The 16160-nt window shown below is 31.9% G+C and overlaps 1 protein-coding gene and 1 non-coding gene across 5 annotated transcripts; both read left to right on the top strand.

Annotated features, from left to right (window-relative positions):
* Positions 1 to 14357, top strand: LOC124354894 (ciliogenesis and planar polarity effector 2-like). Of its 4 annotated transcripts, none has more exons than XM_046805684.1 (5): positions 1 to 71; positions 5099 to 5226; positions 9410 to 9675; positions 11083 to 11222; positions 13583 to 14357. In XM_046805684.1, the coding sequence occupies exons 2-5, from the start codon at positions 5106 to 5108 to the stop codon at positions 13788 to 13790; spliced, it is 735 nt and encodes a 244-aa protein (XP_046661640.1). In that variant the 5' UTR covers positions 1 to 71; positions 5099 to 5105; the 3' UTR covers positions 13791 to 14357. The 4 variants fall into 4 exon arrangements, with proteins under 4 accessions (XP_046661640.1, XP_046661641.1, XP_046661638.1 ...); XM_046805685.1 differs by having other exon boundaries at positions 8 to 68; XM_046805682.1 differs by lacking the exon at positions 1 to 71 and adding an exon at positions 78 to 251.
* On the top strand, positions 623 to 693 carry Trnaa-ggc. Its single transcript has one exon. It is a non-coding gene; the product is annotated as a tRNA-Ala (tRNA).
* Positions 14358 to 16160: the final 1803 nt, after the last annotated feature.

Here is a 16160-nt window from a genome sequence, read left to right on the forward strand (position 1 = left end):
TATTTCCTCTGCTAGCAGTCAGCGGAATCTCTTCCCTCTTTCAGGGAATTTCAGCCAGCTGATCTATGGTAGTGAGTTGAGTGACAGATATCACTTAAAACAATTCGTGATTGTTGATAACAGTAATTTGAGTGTATTTAGTGATTTCTCGTAGTGTCTTAATTTTGTGAATATTTATTTACATCAAAAGTAATGTATTTGTAATTCGTAATCGTCAGGTTTAAAGGAAAGATTTATTTATTGTAGTTAATGTAAGCAAAAAATGTTTCTTTGTATATAACCTCAAAGTATAATTAATTCTTAATAATTTTACAATAGATATTTTACTGCAGCAACTACCTCATACCAGTAAATTCATAATTCATAATACAAACAAAACAATTGCCCGGTAGCATATTCACCCTGTAAGTGAGAGATCCGTGTTCGAGTGCGGCGGAGCAAGTACTTTTTGTGATTCAATGTTTATTGAAAAAATTAAATTAGGCTATTGCCATTTAAATGAATTTAATCAAAAAGTCATTTGACAGGTATTTGGTCTTCCGATCAGATGTTAGTTTGGTTTTTTAAACGCATATGTGACAGATACAGCCAAATACAAAATAATTGAATCATAAAAAGTTAGGGCTCTGTGGTGTAATGGTAGCACATTCACCTGGCAAGTGAGAGATCCAGGTTCGAGTCCTGGCAGAGCAAGTACTTTGGGTAGGGTACGACAAGCGGACCCGGTTTTTTATATCGAAATTGGCAAACGATATTACTTAATCATGACCATTGATATAATCAATCAATACTGATTAATTATTTTTAATGATTAATTAAATAATCTATATCAATAACTGCTGTAAACACTCTCAAATAATAATATTTGATTACACTCTCTTAATGTAATATTTCAATTTTATATAAGTTACATTTGATTATTAAAAATGATAGTCAATTTTAGAAAACTATGCGACATTGCTTTGGAAGATGATAAGACATGTTTTTCTTGACTTCAACATTTTGGACTTGTACTGAAAAACCCATTATGTGAAATTTGTGGGAAGGAAACAACTGTAACTGTGAGAGGAGCAAATATGGTCGTCTTCAGTTTTCCTAATTTTGGTTGTAATAATTTGTTTGATCACTGTGAATATTAAATTCGGTACTTTGGGATTATACCGACCACACCCAGACATGAATCGTTATTTGACATTTTGCTTCTACTGATTACTAGATCAGCGTAGAACAATATTTCGTCAATATAAAACAGGAATTGTCTTATCGCAAACCCCTCCCCATCCTCAGACAGAGGTCAAAGTCGAGCGGTCTAGTAGATAACGTGATTGCAGAGTCTCGCCGCCCGTTCAGCTGGTGCGTCGCTTTGTTGTACTTCCGTGTTTTACCTCTAAATTTCTCCAAACACAAAAATTCAATAGAAACAAACATGATCAAACTAAAACTAAACTCTTTATTGAAAAAACACTCAAAACTTGTTTTTATTCTTGATCACACTCCGCCACCCAAAATGCGAGTGCCATGCCTTCGCGCTGATGTCAACGAAAGAAAAACATCCCTGGTGATAGTACCTATCAGTAAAATATCAAATTCTAGAGGATCTGATCAGAAATATAAATTGAATTGTAATGGAAAGGCAATTATGTACCGTGCAAATCATGTGATGCCACGTGGCCTGTCGTAATTGGGATTCTCGAGAAAGATAAGATAACAGTGACAACAATACCGATCACAATGCCTGGAAATGCTTGTAAGTTTGTAATTTTGTAATTAAAGAGTCGTTTTTTCGTGCTATCATGTTTTTTCTATAAATTTATATTTTTGTGTTCTTCATACTGGTGTGGTCGGTATAATCCCAAAGTACCTTAAATTCATATTTTAATTTAAAACATACGATTGTTATTGAGAACTATAGATACTTTATATCGATTGATAGTCTAGGATTTGAGATGCGAATATTAGGTATCGATTATTACATTCTTCGATATAAAAAACCGGGTCCGCTTATCGTACCCTACCCTACTTTTTGTGATTCAATGTAAATATATATATATAATTTATATATATTGAATTGAATTGAGTTGGTTTATTTCCAAAAGCTTACATTTCAATGGCCCCGCTAAGTACACTTGTCAGCGGAGTCCAAATTAAACTATCTTAACTAAACCATACAGTGTTTATTAAATTACGTATCAAAATTGGCACTTATTATATTGTTAAAGTTTATAAGCAAAAATAACAGCATACACTTTTGTTTTCTTTTTTCTCTTTACATTTCAAATTATAAACACTAATAAAACCTGTCTCCTAACTCTTAAAATTAAGTTCATGTTCCTAACTAACAAATTTGCACTGGTCATAAAGTGTGATTGGATTATAGCAGTTGATGTCCTACTCAATTCTAATCGGTATGAGACAAGAATAAATACCCCCACCTATCAGGCGTTCCTTGTTCCGCCACTACCAGTGTTTATTTCTGCAATTGCAATGCACATGCAAATCTAGCATGAAGTTTGCTCTAATTATTAAAGTTCATTTTAGTAGATTATCAATAAATAAATAAATGTGTTAATTTATTTCACCAATGTGTAACATTTACAGCATTTAAAATATATTTCATCGTGTCTGTTTGCCTAGCTAGTCTGTAATATGTATTTGTGTTATCCCTACATGCTAACTTAACCATGTTTTGGTATTGTGTTATTGTGTATGTGCTATTGTGCATGTGTTATTGTATTGTGTTTTGACGTATTTATATGTTTATAATACTTCATTTTCCTACACCTTCCAAAATGTAAGTTATATTATATTGCATATTGTCTAGTCATATGTAACGAATTTCCGTTCCCTAACCTCTCTTACTGCATTATAGTACGCGGCCACCACCACAAACTGCAGCCCCTCCCCTCTTTAGTCTAGGCTCTCATACCAATGGCAAACCCTAGCAAACAGTTTATTGTTAGAATTGATACAATTCATGTGTTGTACTTGGTATGTGTTAACATTAAAAAGTATAATAATTAAACTAACAAACTTTGACAAATAAACTTATGTACTATTAACAACAACAAAACTATAGGCTATGTTGTTTAAATATATCTATTACAATTTCTTAACAACAATCCCATCATCACACCAAATATGTTTAACACAAATAACTGACAATATTATGTTAGAATTTGCAACAAAAATGTATATAATTTTTTCTGTATCTGATTTTATCTATAATAGGGCAACCAGATCCACCATAGATTCATGAAGCTTAAGCAGGTTACACAAATAATTAAGAACTATTAAGCTAGATTATAACACAATAAATAATATATTATTATAAGTATATATAGTAGGCCTATATGTTTATCACGTATATAACAATCTAATAACATTTATTCATAATATTCAAAAGCACAACAAAACTATGCAAAAAATAACAGGAACCACGGTAACAAGTTAATATACACTATATGTTTATCACAGCAATAACCAAAATCAACAACAGACCCCAACAATAACATTAAAAAACATAACTAAACTATAAAAAAATAACAGAATATTATGGTATAAGTTAACAACAAGTTAATAATAGACTATATGTTTATCACAGCAACAAACATTATACAACAGTAAATGTCCATGATAACATTACAATAATAACATACATACATACATACCTACATTAATAACAAATTATCCTATATTAATAAATATAATAAGTTAATAATATCTAGAAATTTTTATAGAGATCTATTATATTCCAAATTTATCACTCTTCCATTAACCACCTGTAAACCAGTTTTTTAAACTTCCAATAATTTTCATTAAAAATATAATTTAGTAGACTGTTAAATAGGCAAGGAACAATATATCTGGCCAATATTTTACCAAAAGTATTTGTTATTCTATACACTGCATTTTTCAATATTTTTTAAAGTTATAGAAGGTTCTTACTGTTTGAAATTTTATATTTATCATCTGCAAAATAATACACAAGGATGCTATGACTTGTAGTAACTTGTTGGTGTCAATCTATTGGCTTGTATATACAACTGTTTTTCTATCATATTTTACTGATCGCTACTATCTCAAGAGATGTTTCTGTCCGCTGAGGTTGGAGGCATTACTATCAGTCCGTTTAACTACTAGTTCCTTCTAGAGTTTTCTTATAATTTTTCTAGTTCCCAAACGTGTCAGCCTATGGTTATTAAACACCCTAGGTTCCATTAGTTGGTTGTTAGATTCCAAATAGGCTTCTTCTAATCTCAAGCCTCTCACAATTCAAAATAATATGTTTAGCAGTCTTCTCTGACTGATTACATTGTTTGTACCTAGGATATTCAGTAGTGAGTAATAAGGTTTGTAAGTGTTTCTTGAATTATCTTGTCCATTTCAGAAAGAGAAATTATCTGAGTCAAAAAGCCTTTGTTCAGCTTCATCAGTCAGTTCATGAACTGGTTATCAGCGCCTAAAGAGCTTCTTACTAATTGATGCCTAGAGAAACTCTGCTTCCAATGACAATGTTTATCTCTGAACCATTTCCAAAAGTTTGATGAACAGTTGACTTACTTTTAGCACAAGCCGGTTAAGGTCCAAAAAACCAACTACCAGTTGTATGGTTGGTCCTTCTTTGAGCCATTTCTCACAAATTCGTCAATGAGTTCATTGCCTTTAAATCTGGTATATATATATGTATATATATATTGGCTTTGCTGTTGATAATAAAGAAATAAAGATGTACTGAATTATGACTTTATCTATAACGAATAAAGTCTAAAAATATTCCCATTCAGGCCTTGAATTCAGTTGTTCAAAGTGTTTCATTAAGAGCCATAAGAACGGCCTGACTATCAAATGGTATCACTATTTGTTGTTCAACGTAGTTCCCAGCCAATCCTATGTTGCTGCAAGCTTAAATTAAGTTTCATGCTGAACAATTGCAATGCTCCCCCAGATATTCCCCAAGGGCTGTTCCAGGAGATGAACTGTACTTCCCACAGTCTGACATACCCTTCATCAAAAAGCTATCTGTGTATCAGACTATATTGTGTGTGTATATAGATATATACCCTCATTCCTTCTTCAAGAAAATATTCTTCTGTTGTAGATTAACAATGTCTCGTGCATCTAGTTCGAATCGATCGATTGTGATGATGGACTGGCAAAGCACAGCTGAGGGTGAGACAGTTCTGCAACATTTTTACAATCCCCAAACAACTGGAAGAAAACTGTTTGGTGAGTAAGGTGTAGATATAAATGTTAATTCTTCATGGCAAATACAATGGTTTTTATCTTGGAGTAGCTCTACTCTACACACTACTTTCTAATCTTCTGACTAATTTTAAATTTTTCAAGAAATGTTGACGTAAACTATTTATTAAAGTCAGTCTTAAAGTCTGGCAATAAATATAAATATACTTTACTAGGCTGTTCTTTTATATTAAATAAATTTGATAATGTTTAGTTAAATTGGCCACTCAAGATATATCTTACTTAAAAGTTTAAATAAAACACATTAAAAACTTAGTGTTCAGTTTATTCTTAAATAAACAACATAGATCATTATTATGAATAAACCATATGATATATATTAGATAAATATAAACATGTGTTTAGACATATTAATCGTCTTTTAATTTGTTGGATACATTTTGCAGTGTAGCTTTTGATAGATGTCTACACCAGATAACTCCATCATCCCATCTGATTTTTGAACATAAGATTTCCTTCTCTTCCTATAACTTTTAGCAAATGTTATGTTATTCTCTTCTTGTTTTTTCTCTTGGGTATAACAGTGCAAGATGTGTTCTGACAGGACTGCTAAACATAACTGATAGGATGTTGAATCAGTCGAGTTTACAGCCTGCTTTAGTTGCATAAGTAAATAATACAGGTTCGTTTCAGTTTTCCCTCCTTCATTCTGCATAGCACTTAGTGAATTCTTAACCGTTTGCACGAATCTTTCCGCTTGGCCATTTGATGATGGATGATTAGGGGCAGTAGTTTTGTAAATGACACCATTTTTCTTCAGGAATTGTTTAAAAATATGTGATGGGCACCATTATCTGAGATTAATATAGCTGGGAGTCCAAATGTGGTAAACTGTGTCTGCAATTCCCTAACACACCAATGTGTCGATGTAATACCTGTTATACCTGTTGGTGTGACTGCAACCCACTTAGAAAAAGCATCCACTACAATAAAAGAGTATTGACCATTATTAGGACTTGCAAAATCTATGTGAATCCTGCCCCATGGACCTCTTGGAGTCTGCCAAGGGTGACTGATTTCCTTGGCTGATAAATTTTGTTAAAGACAACACTGTTTACAAGACCGTTTAACTTCTTCAATGTCTTTATCAATACGTTTCCAAGTACAGTGACTTCTAGGCTTGGTTTGGGTTCAACATAACCTTTTAACAACATCATCAGCTCAGTGTAATTTTTGTCAAGAGGGTTCATATAAAGACAAATCACAAGATATATTAATTTTGTCATAATGAGTATTACAATAGTAACAGTTTATATTGGCTTTTTCTGAATTGCATGCAGCCTTGTATTGCACAAACAGAATTATTGTGTAGCTCAAATAGATCCAAAATTTAATTTTACTGAGTTGTTTTATGTTAATGTTCTCTCTTATAATGAAATCAGTAGTTTTTTTTTTTTGGCAATGGATTAGTGTTAAATTACATAACAAGATAATAATATATTCTTTTACACTTCACACAGTTAAAAATGTAAGTATCACTGTAGGTATTAAATTTATGCATGAGTGATTAGTTGTCATAGACACCAAGGTCTGCTCAACAGAGGGAGCCTACAACTAAGGAGTTCTGGTACTGTAGTATACAGTAATAGCTTAATGTAGGCATATTCCTGCCAACTGGGGGCAAGCTGGAAGTGCAGACATTATGTAGGATGGGTAACGACGTGAGTCATCTAAGCTACAGCTTATATTAAGAAAACTTCTGGTGTTATGTCAAAATTATTAGTTAAAAATACTCATAAAAGCTGATAATTTTTGGATAATGAAATCTAGTGGCATATCCATGGTGAAGTATTAGTAATTAGTTCTCTGGAAATACCTCTTCTTTTGGTTGCAACAACACGAGGTTGCAAACAATCACAGTTATAATCTACTATTTTTGCAAAATAAAATGTAATTTTTCAGTTGGTGTAAAATTGTATTAAATACGTTTTTATCTATGCGACAGTTATGATAATTGTGATGTACTGCTTTTAACATTTGTTATGGACTCTTTTGACTGGTGCGACTAGTGTCAGTCGCTGGTGAGTAGTCACAGACAGAGACAACCACAGTCGCAGAGTGTTTATCATGCCATGCCATGTGAATATGTTTAAAATAATTTTTTAGTGTTTTTACCACTAAGTTAAACTATAAACCTGTACGCTAATTAAAAAAAAAAACACAGTCAGGTATTTGCCTCCACTTCCGGGTTCATCTATAAATTATGAATAACTGGTGCTTTTACCATCACTGTTTTCAACTATTGCACACTTCACCAATACATCACATTCTTTCTGTCAACCCTATTTAGTAAATAACCATCATCCAGTCCTCTTTTCAGTCTGGCTTTAATGAGAATTACTGTATGTCATAACGTCATAACTATATGTTTTAATGTAACTTAATACTGTATGTCTTGCTATCATGAAACAAAATAAATATATGCACACATTATTATATGTCTAATTTTATATTGGAGCCTGTACAATGAAATCATTATGAATGTATCTTTTTGGTACAGTGACATTGTTTTTATTCATATGGCACAAAACAGATCAATATGTATTCTTAAAGAGGCATACAAAGTTATTTTTTCAAGTACTATTAAACAATTGATTTCAAATATTTGCCATTATTGTGTGTTAAAACACCTTGTAGCATTTTCCTATGATCCCTAAAATGTAGTCCCTTAACAAAAAAAATTAAAGTTAGGACAAGCTTTTTCTCTATTTTAACTTAATACAGAGTTCATAGATAATTTATATATATGCCATCTTTGATGAAACATAACACAAAAGTATACAGAGGTTTAAGCAGTTAGAAGAATTCTGAAAACAATGTACTCCCTTAATAAATGAGGGGTTATAACAATTTTGAAGTATTCTTCTTATCTTCTTTTAAATATTTCATGTGCCTTTTTTAACTTGTTACACATAATTTATAATGTCTTTTCGTCATCTATTTCTTCCACTTGCAGATATTTAGGCAATAATATTTTTCTTTTAAATGTTCTCATCACTACATTGAAAGCTCATTTGATAATAGACATTGCTTTTTAGCAGATTATATAATTGGTGTATTAAAAATACTTTCATGGCCATAATCGCAACTATCCCTCTAGTAAAATTGTACCTTAAACATGTATCAGGCCATCCACACAAATATTAGAAGTGAATTGGATAGATCACCTCTGTCTTTTAAATAGCTTTTCCCTCTCAGTGAATTACTAACACTCAAACTGTTTGAATAAATAAAATATTATATTTTTCATAATATTCGTTTAAACTTTTACATTAAAAACCTTCATTAAAAAGAAAAATAATATCTCTTAAACATCAATTTTGAGTAACTTTTCAGAAATAATGAGAATAATACTGTATGTTTTCTTTTTGGAAGAAAAAAATCCACAATAGATTAAAGATAGTTTTTTAAAACATATCTATGAATTCAAATGATATTTTAAAGAATGTAAAAAATATGCTTAAAAACACCAAACGCAAACTTATATAAAATTGGGCAATTACGACATGAACATTTTCAAACAAATAACTGTATTGAATAAAAGCACATTATTTATATCTCTAAAATAGCAACACTACTACTTTTTTCACTTAAAACAAAACAATATTCAACAAATAACCTTTGCAAAATGTCACCTTTACTTCAAAAAAGACAAAAATAACTACCTATAGTACTCGTATATGTAATAGATAAACACACTTTAAGCTCTAATTTACATATTTTGCCTATTGAGTTATCTCATTTTATATAAGTGCAGTCTTATGTCACGTCTAAAAATGTGAGAGGTTCATAAAAATAAATTGAATAGTTGTATTGAATAAGAAATATTTACGATTTATACAAACATCCATCCTGTACTTTGTGAAGGCTCAGGCAGAAGCCGCACAGTCTTTATTCCAAATTTAGTGTGGTGGAAAATTATACTCTATCTAAAAAGAAGCCTAAAACATTTCATTGGTTTACTGCTAGAATGCAATACACTATAAGTGGTATGCCAGAGCACTGCAGTTATGGTGTTGTGACTTTGAATACAGTCAGTTGCAATTTTGGCAAACATCATTATTATACTGTTCAGATAATCAGACAATACAAAGAAACGTAACTCACCAGTCACCACTGTGATTAATTAAAATATATTGATGTTAAGGAATACTGGAGAGGCCATCGATTCTCACCCAGGTGGAAGAAGTATGCTACAAGCTGTTTTTTGTGGGCAAGTCAGGGATAGGCAAGACGGCAACTGTGGCAAGACTGGCCGGGACTGCTACACCGTCATCTTACATTGAAACTGTCGGTATCCGCAAGACCAATGTTTACTGGCCAGTCAAAATCTGGGACAAAGTAATCCTGTTCAAGCTCCAGTGCTGGGACGCGGGCGACAACACCATTAGGAAGTATAGCCACATTTTACCTGTGAGTTAGGTGAACAGATACTAGTAATATGTAATGGTTATATATTAATGTAATATATATTCAGATATTCCAAAAGAATAAAAAAAAATCTAATTTACTTATAAAAATATGCATAGTAAAAATTACAGACTTTTATGAAAAATATTATGTATGACAGTTGTATAATCAAATAACTGTTTAGTATTTATTATATTTTTTTGTAAAATACCCTTGCAAAACCTGGAAAAGTGGCCTGCCAATATACGTAATTTAGTTGCCATTTTTTGGGTTAAATTAATCTATATATTACACTATGTTACTTAATTCAAAATACAGAAATTTGTGTAAAAATCTAAGTTAACTATTTAAAATATGTTTTGAATTGACTAAATTGTGTTAGATTATTATCCTTAAAATGCATTTTTTCATGAACTTAGGTGAAAAATTAGAAAATTAAGGTAAAAAAGGTAGTTAATGGTGGAAACAATAATTGTCTTCTACTTGACTACTTATGACAAATAATAAGTGTGACTAATAGAGTTTTAATATTGTTCCCAAAACTGTATAATTTAGATTTTTCTTGCATACAGTTCTTTATAAAATGTGGTAAATTAATTAATTTAATTATTGTATATTATTGCCCACTATAAAAACTAATAAGTTGTAATCTCCAAAAGTATTACTGACTGATCATTTAATTTTTTTTGCTTTCTACCCATTTTAAATATTTATTTTATGTATACAACTTCCCGACTGTACCCAGTTATTCTGTTCAATTTGCATTTAAATTTAGTATAAAACTGATTTTAATTTTTCCAGTTCTTGTTATGACTATCTCAAATTTACATGTTTAATTTCAGATTAGCAAAAATAATTTGAACTAATAAGGTACCTATATTACTTGTTTTAATTAAAATTATTTTTCAAGATTAAGTTCCAAAGATCAATTATTAGAAAGTTTTGCATCATTTAGCACATGTGCTATAATACTGCAAAATCAAGTTTAAAGTTCTGGAGACACTGAAACAGATGTAGAAAACAACCACAACTCACATCTACCCGTAGAGTATTGAGACTATGATGACTAAGACAGTTAATACACTGTATCAAGGTGTTCTATGTATATACCAGTAGTATAATGTGGTTTAAACCATAGTGTTTTTCAATCACTCTTGAGGAATAATGTACCAACCACAAGGTACGAGTACAAACAGTTTCTTTTTAAAATTGTATAATAATCATGTAATAGCTCAATCTATAATAAAATGCAATCCATTTCTTCATTATGTGTATTACAGTAATACAAAATTTTTATTTGCAAATAAATAAGTATTCCATGATTTGAATAAAACAATCTACAAATAATTAAAATAAAATTACTATAAAGCTTAATTTATGGATGTTACTTGTTATGTTTTATGAAATTAGTCGTGCAAGGAGAAAGTGGATGCTCTGGTGTTTGTGTTCTCGTACTCGGATTCCAACAGCTTCTCAGAACTGCCCCAGCTCATCAACAAGATGACTAAGGACGAGCCTAGTCAGCCTGCTTCAATCGTTATTGGAACAAGGTATGAAACAGTCTCAAATTAATCAATAGTAACAAATAACATTCTATTCATGGGTGTTTTTATAAATAACTGGCAAAATGGGGACTTGCTCACGAATGCAAGGTTTTTGGGTATTTTGGAGAACGCAAGAGAAGGCAGGTCCAATAAAATTTAATTTCATGCCAAATTAAGTTAAAATTATTTATTTGGGGGTGTTCAAGATCTGTTAATCAACAAAAAAAGTATGTAACAGTTTTTAAAATACTGTATTGAATTTTTTGCAAGTATAGCCATTCATTTAAATAACAACTATGTCACTTAACTGTTAACCAAGTCGTGATCTTGAGATCAGTGCTATATGTTTATTGTCCAAGGTTCAGTGTGACTGCAGTCACTCATCTAATGGCACCGGAGCTGGAAGTGAGAAAACATTATACGATCTAAATAAAATTACCGCTATTTTAGTCCGACCTTGGTCTTGGAGGATGCCTGTGACATACTTTTACTAACCACTTCTATCTTACCAACTCCCCTCTATCTCCAACTCAGCCTCTCTAACCAAGATGGAATCGGCATCTGTCCTGATTATTGATTCACCAAGGGCATTGCACTAGTCTCAGTCACTCAGAGGTTGTTTAGTGATCAAGACTAGTTCTATTTCTGTATAATAAAAAGATGAAGTATTGTCATGCATAAACCATATATTGAGTGTTTAGTGGCATTCATACACTCAACAAAGCTGTCATGAATTTGTACCAGCTTGTTAAAGAAAATTTGTATTAATGATGAGCCTGTATAATAACATGAGGATTTTTAATAGACCAATTAATTACTATGAGAGTGCAAAATCATTGTTTTTGTAAATTTGGGTTTATTGATGAAAGACATGTTTCCATTCCAACGCTTTTGGTAAACCATTGGCAAAGCTGGTGATAATCTTGTAGCAAGTTCTTGAATTCTTTGTACGTGGAGTTGCTGCTGGTGTAGTACATTCCAAAAAGTTGAACTACTAGCATGGAATTACAAACAATGTTTTTTGGGATTATTCCATACTTCATCCAATATCAATTCCATATAAATTCAAGAATTCTTAGTATATGTGGTTGGCCTACATTGGTGTGGAGTCTTAACCACATATTGTTCTTAAAACTTCCTGTCTCCGGGGATGAATTAAAAAAGTTTTGTGACAAGACAACACAAAATTAAGAAAACATTCTTGATATAGGTTTTTGCTTAACCCTAGAAGCACTACGAGTCGTGATCGCGACTAGCATTTTGACAGCAAACTATGTATGAGAGAGAACTGTGATGGCACCATTATTAAAGCTAAACTGTGATGGTGTGCTAAATCATTAATCAATTGATATGTTTAGTACACCAAATTAAAGAAAAAGTGTGTTTTTTTTTTAATATCTTTATCATTAAAAACTGTTGTTTCTTTTGTCATGTTGGCAATCGTACAACAAACAAAGCTCTGCAATCAGAAAAAAATCATGTATTAACAGTGTATTATATATATATATATATATATATATATATATATATATGTGTGTGTGTTTTTAACAGCAATATTACTTTGAAGCAATTATCCAACTGTTCTATATACCTTTGTTCAGTATTAAATTGTGCATTTTTTGTATATAATACATTTTTAATTCTTTGACATATGTGTTTGTGGATGGAAACAAAAACATTTCATTTTACCATAGTTTTTACAAGACTACGTGTGACGGAAATTATGATAAGTTTTAATAAATATTTTTAGTATTATTTAGTTATTTCTGAATAAAGACGTGTAAGACATCATATTTCTATAAATATTCGTATTTTAACTCATTTAAAAAGAAATATGCTTACTGTAACCATATAAACAGCTGAGCATTTTAGGCAAAATTACCAGCACTTAGAGGTTTAACCCTTGTGCTGTGATCATGCAAAGTTCCAAAAATTGGTGTGCCCATCATTTCTGACAGTTTGCAGGCCTTCACAATAAAAATCTCATAAAATACTAAAACTGAATTAACTATATTGTTATATATACATAAAACCAACCCCAATTATACTAGAACACAAAATGTGGGTCTCTTTTTATACCTAATACATATACCTCATGATTTGTAGTAACCATGAACAAACCATGAAGATGTGTGCCTTTAGGTGAATATGCACCAAGATTTTTCTTAGTTTCTATCTCCAAGCTTGAGTGGCACACCGTCTTTCTGTGGCCATCTTTTTATATAACCTGTGAGACTCTACTCTAAACAAATATCTTTATAGATTTCTTTACATGAGTCCACATTTTGAAACCTGTTAGCATTTGCAATGTCTTTGAAATATATTAAAGCCATTGCCTTGTAATGCTTTATTTGTGGATTACACAGGTTTAGTTCTACCAACAAACTGGAGGTAGATGTGGCGGAGACCAAGGAGTTTGAGCAGAAGTGGAGGGTGCCGGTTCTGAGACTTGGTAAATCAGCGTCAAGTGAGAGGAATGAGGTACACAAGGTGGCACCACTGCTCAATACCATCTGTGAACGGCTCTGGATGCGGGACCAAGAGTACCTACTCAGACATGGTTTTACAACATGATCCCTCTTTTCTTACACTGATGTGAGACTTAAGTGAGTGCTTCATCTGTTGAAATTCTGAAGCTTTTCTTGACTTATATTTTCATAACAAATTATTTTTATTGCTTTTAGACATGGAAAGATGTCATGTTTAGCTTAAAAACTCTAAATTTACCTGATAAAATTGGAGTATTTCAGATCAACTGTTTATTGAGGTTTGAGAAAGATTTCTTCTTTTTCATCACAGTATTATAAACTAAATATGAATTAACTGTTCAACCTTATATGGTATTTTGTTTTCATAGTTGGAACTGAATGTATTATTTACAAAATTATTAAGACTAGTTATGCTTAACTTTTTCAAATAATAATTATGTTGCTGCCCTTAATGCAGTAATTTATTCTTACATAAAGCCACACATAAATGTTTACTGGCCCTAGTGAAAGAAGAGTTGTATAAATGTTTTAATAATATGAAAATGTTATTGCAAACTTAGGCATTAACAGGATTAAGTAATGGGATGGAGAATTGCAATGGCCAGGGATAAATGATGCAGGGAGATTTATAGATTTGCCAACATCTAAATATGACAATGGAATAATTATATGTCAAAAAACTAAGCATTGACATGTCAATCGAGACTGGTGAGAATGAATCCAAGTAATGTCACTGCACAGAACAAAGAGCACTCTACATAGCCCATGTCACATGTATCAGCTGAGGTGACAGACGAGAGAAAATCAATACCACCACCTCCTCCTGTTATATAGTGTAGTGTCACATTGAACAAAAAATGTAGCAATGATCGGGAGGGATAAAGTCAAATTTACACTTTGGTGAGTTCATCACCACTCATTTTAGTTATTAAGTTTTTGTGTATGTTTAACCTTATGTATTAAGATTATTTGTCACCTTATGAAGAGGATAGATCCCTCATCCTTGGAATGTAGTGTTCTATTTTGTGTAAAATTTTAACAGTTGAAAATGGTCGAGACCCTGATATTCTTCAAATGATCTATCATCAATAACAAACCTACACCATGTTTTTATTCTAAAAGTCTGATTGAAAATAAGTTGTGAAAGGTATATTTTATAATTACTACTAAATTTGTTCGGTATATTTCATATATATATATATATATATATATATATATATATATATATATATATATTTTATAGTAAATGGAGTGAGTGCACAGAACTCACAATGTTTCTCTGTGATTAAGTCTATGTGGATACTTAATGTGATAGTTTATTGTATTAGATATTTTTATGTCACTTTTGTTGTAATATGTGTGGATAAGGCTATCTTATATAAAATAAATTATTTTTTATATTTTTGTAAATTATTAATGAAAATAAAACATAACAGATATGTACAAATGTGTTGTTGTATTCCCCAAATTTCTGTTATGAGATATATTAAAAAAAGTATTCAGTCCGGTATCTCATATCTGTTGATAAGTGCCGTCAGTAAAATGGAAGTCAGCGAAAATAATTGAGAAGATTGCACTAAAGAGAATGTTACTACAACTGGAAAGTCAAAACTTGATCACAGACAGCCAACATGGTTTTCTAAAGGGAAGGTCAACTGTCACTGCCATTACAAGTCTAGTAGAGTACATAACATATCGGCTAGAGGAACAAAAGCATGTCTCGGCTGTGTTACTAGACTACAGTAAAGCCTTTGACTGTCTGGGGCATGACCTGATTCTAAACAAATTGTCAACACTAGGTTTTCAAGACACATCAAAAAAGTGGATAGCAAGTTATCTCCAAGGGCGCAGTCAAATTGTCGAGGTTCAAACGTCAGAGAAAGGCAAGAAATTAACTTTCAGATCTAAGCCATATTTGATGAACAGAGGGGTGCCTCAGGGCTCAGTTTTGGGTCCCTTCCTCTTTGTACTGTTTACAAATGACCTCCCTATATACCTTGGCACCAATAACATAAAAACTACTATGTACGCCGATGACACGACATTGGTTCTGGCAAATGATAATGCACAAGAAATGTACTCACAGATGTCATGCTCAACAAACAAAACAATTCAGTACTGCCTTCAGAACAACTTGGCTATAAACCCTTCAAAAACCATGCACATAAATTTTAGTAGGAAGCATGATCCAGTGTTAGAAAGCACAGATACTCTCCAAGAGAAACAAGCAAAGCTACTTGGTCTAACTATCGACTGTGGACTCAGTTGGACAGCACACATAAATAATCTGTGTAAAAAACTCAGCACAGGAATCTTCGTGATCAGAAGGATGAAGTGGATTGCAGGGCCTGAGGCAGCAAGGACAGCCTATTTTGCACTTGTTGAGTCTCATTTGCGGTATGGAGTTGCGGTGTAGGGAGGAACATCTGTAAATAATCTGAACAAAATTCTCATC

Source organism: Homalodisca vitripennis, chromosome 2, assembly GCF_021130785.1.
Source record: "Homalodisca vitripennis isolate AUS2020 chromosome 2, UT_GWSS_2.1, whole genome shotgun sequence".
Taxonomy (NCBI): domain Eukaryota; kingdom Metazoa; phylum Arthropoda; class Insecta; order Hemiptera; family Cicadellidae; genus Homalodisca; species Homalodisca vitripennis.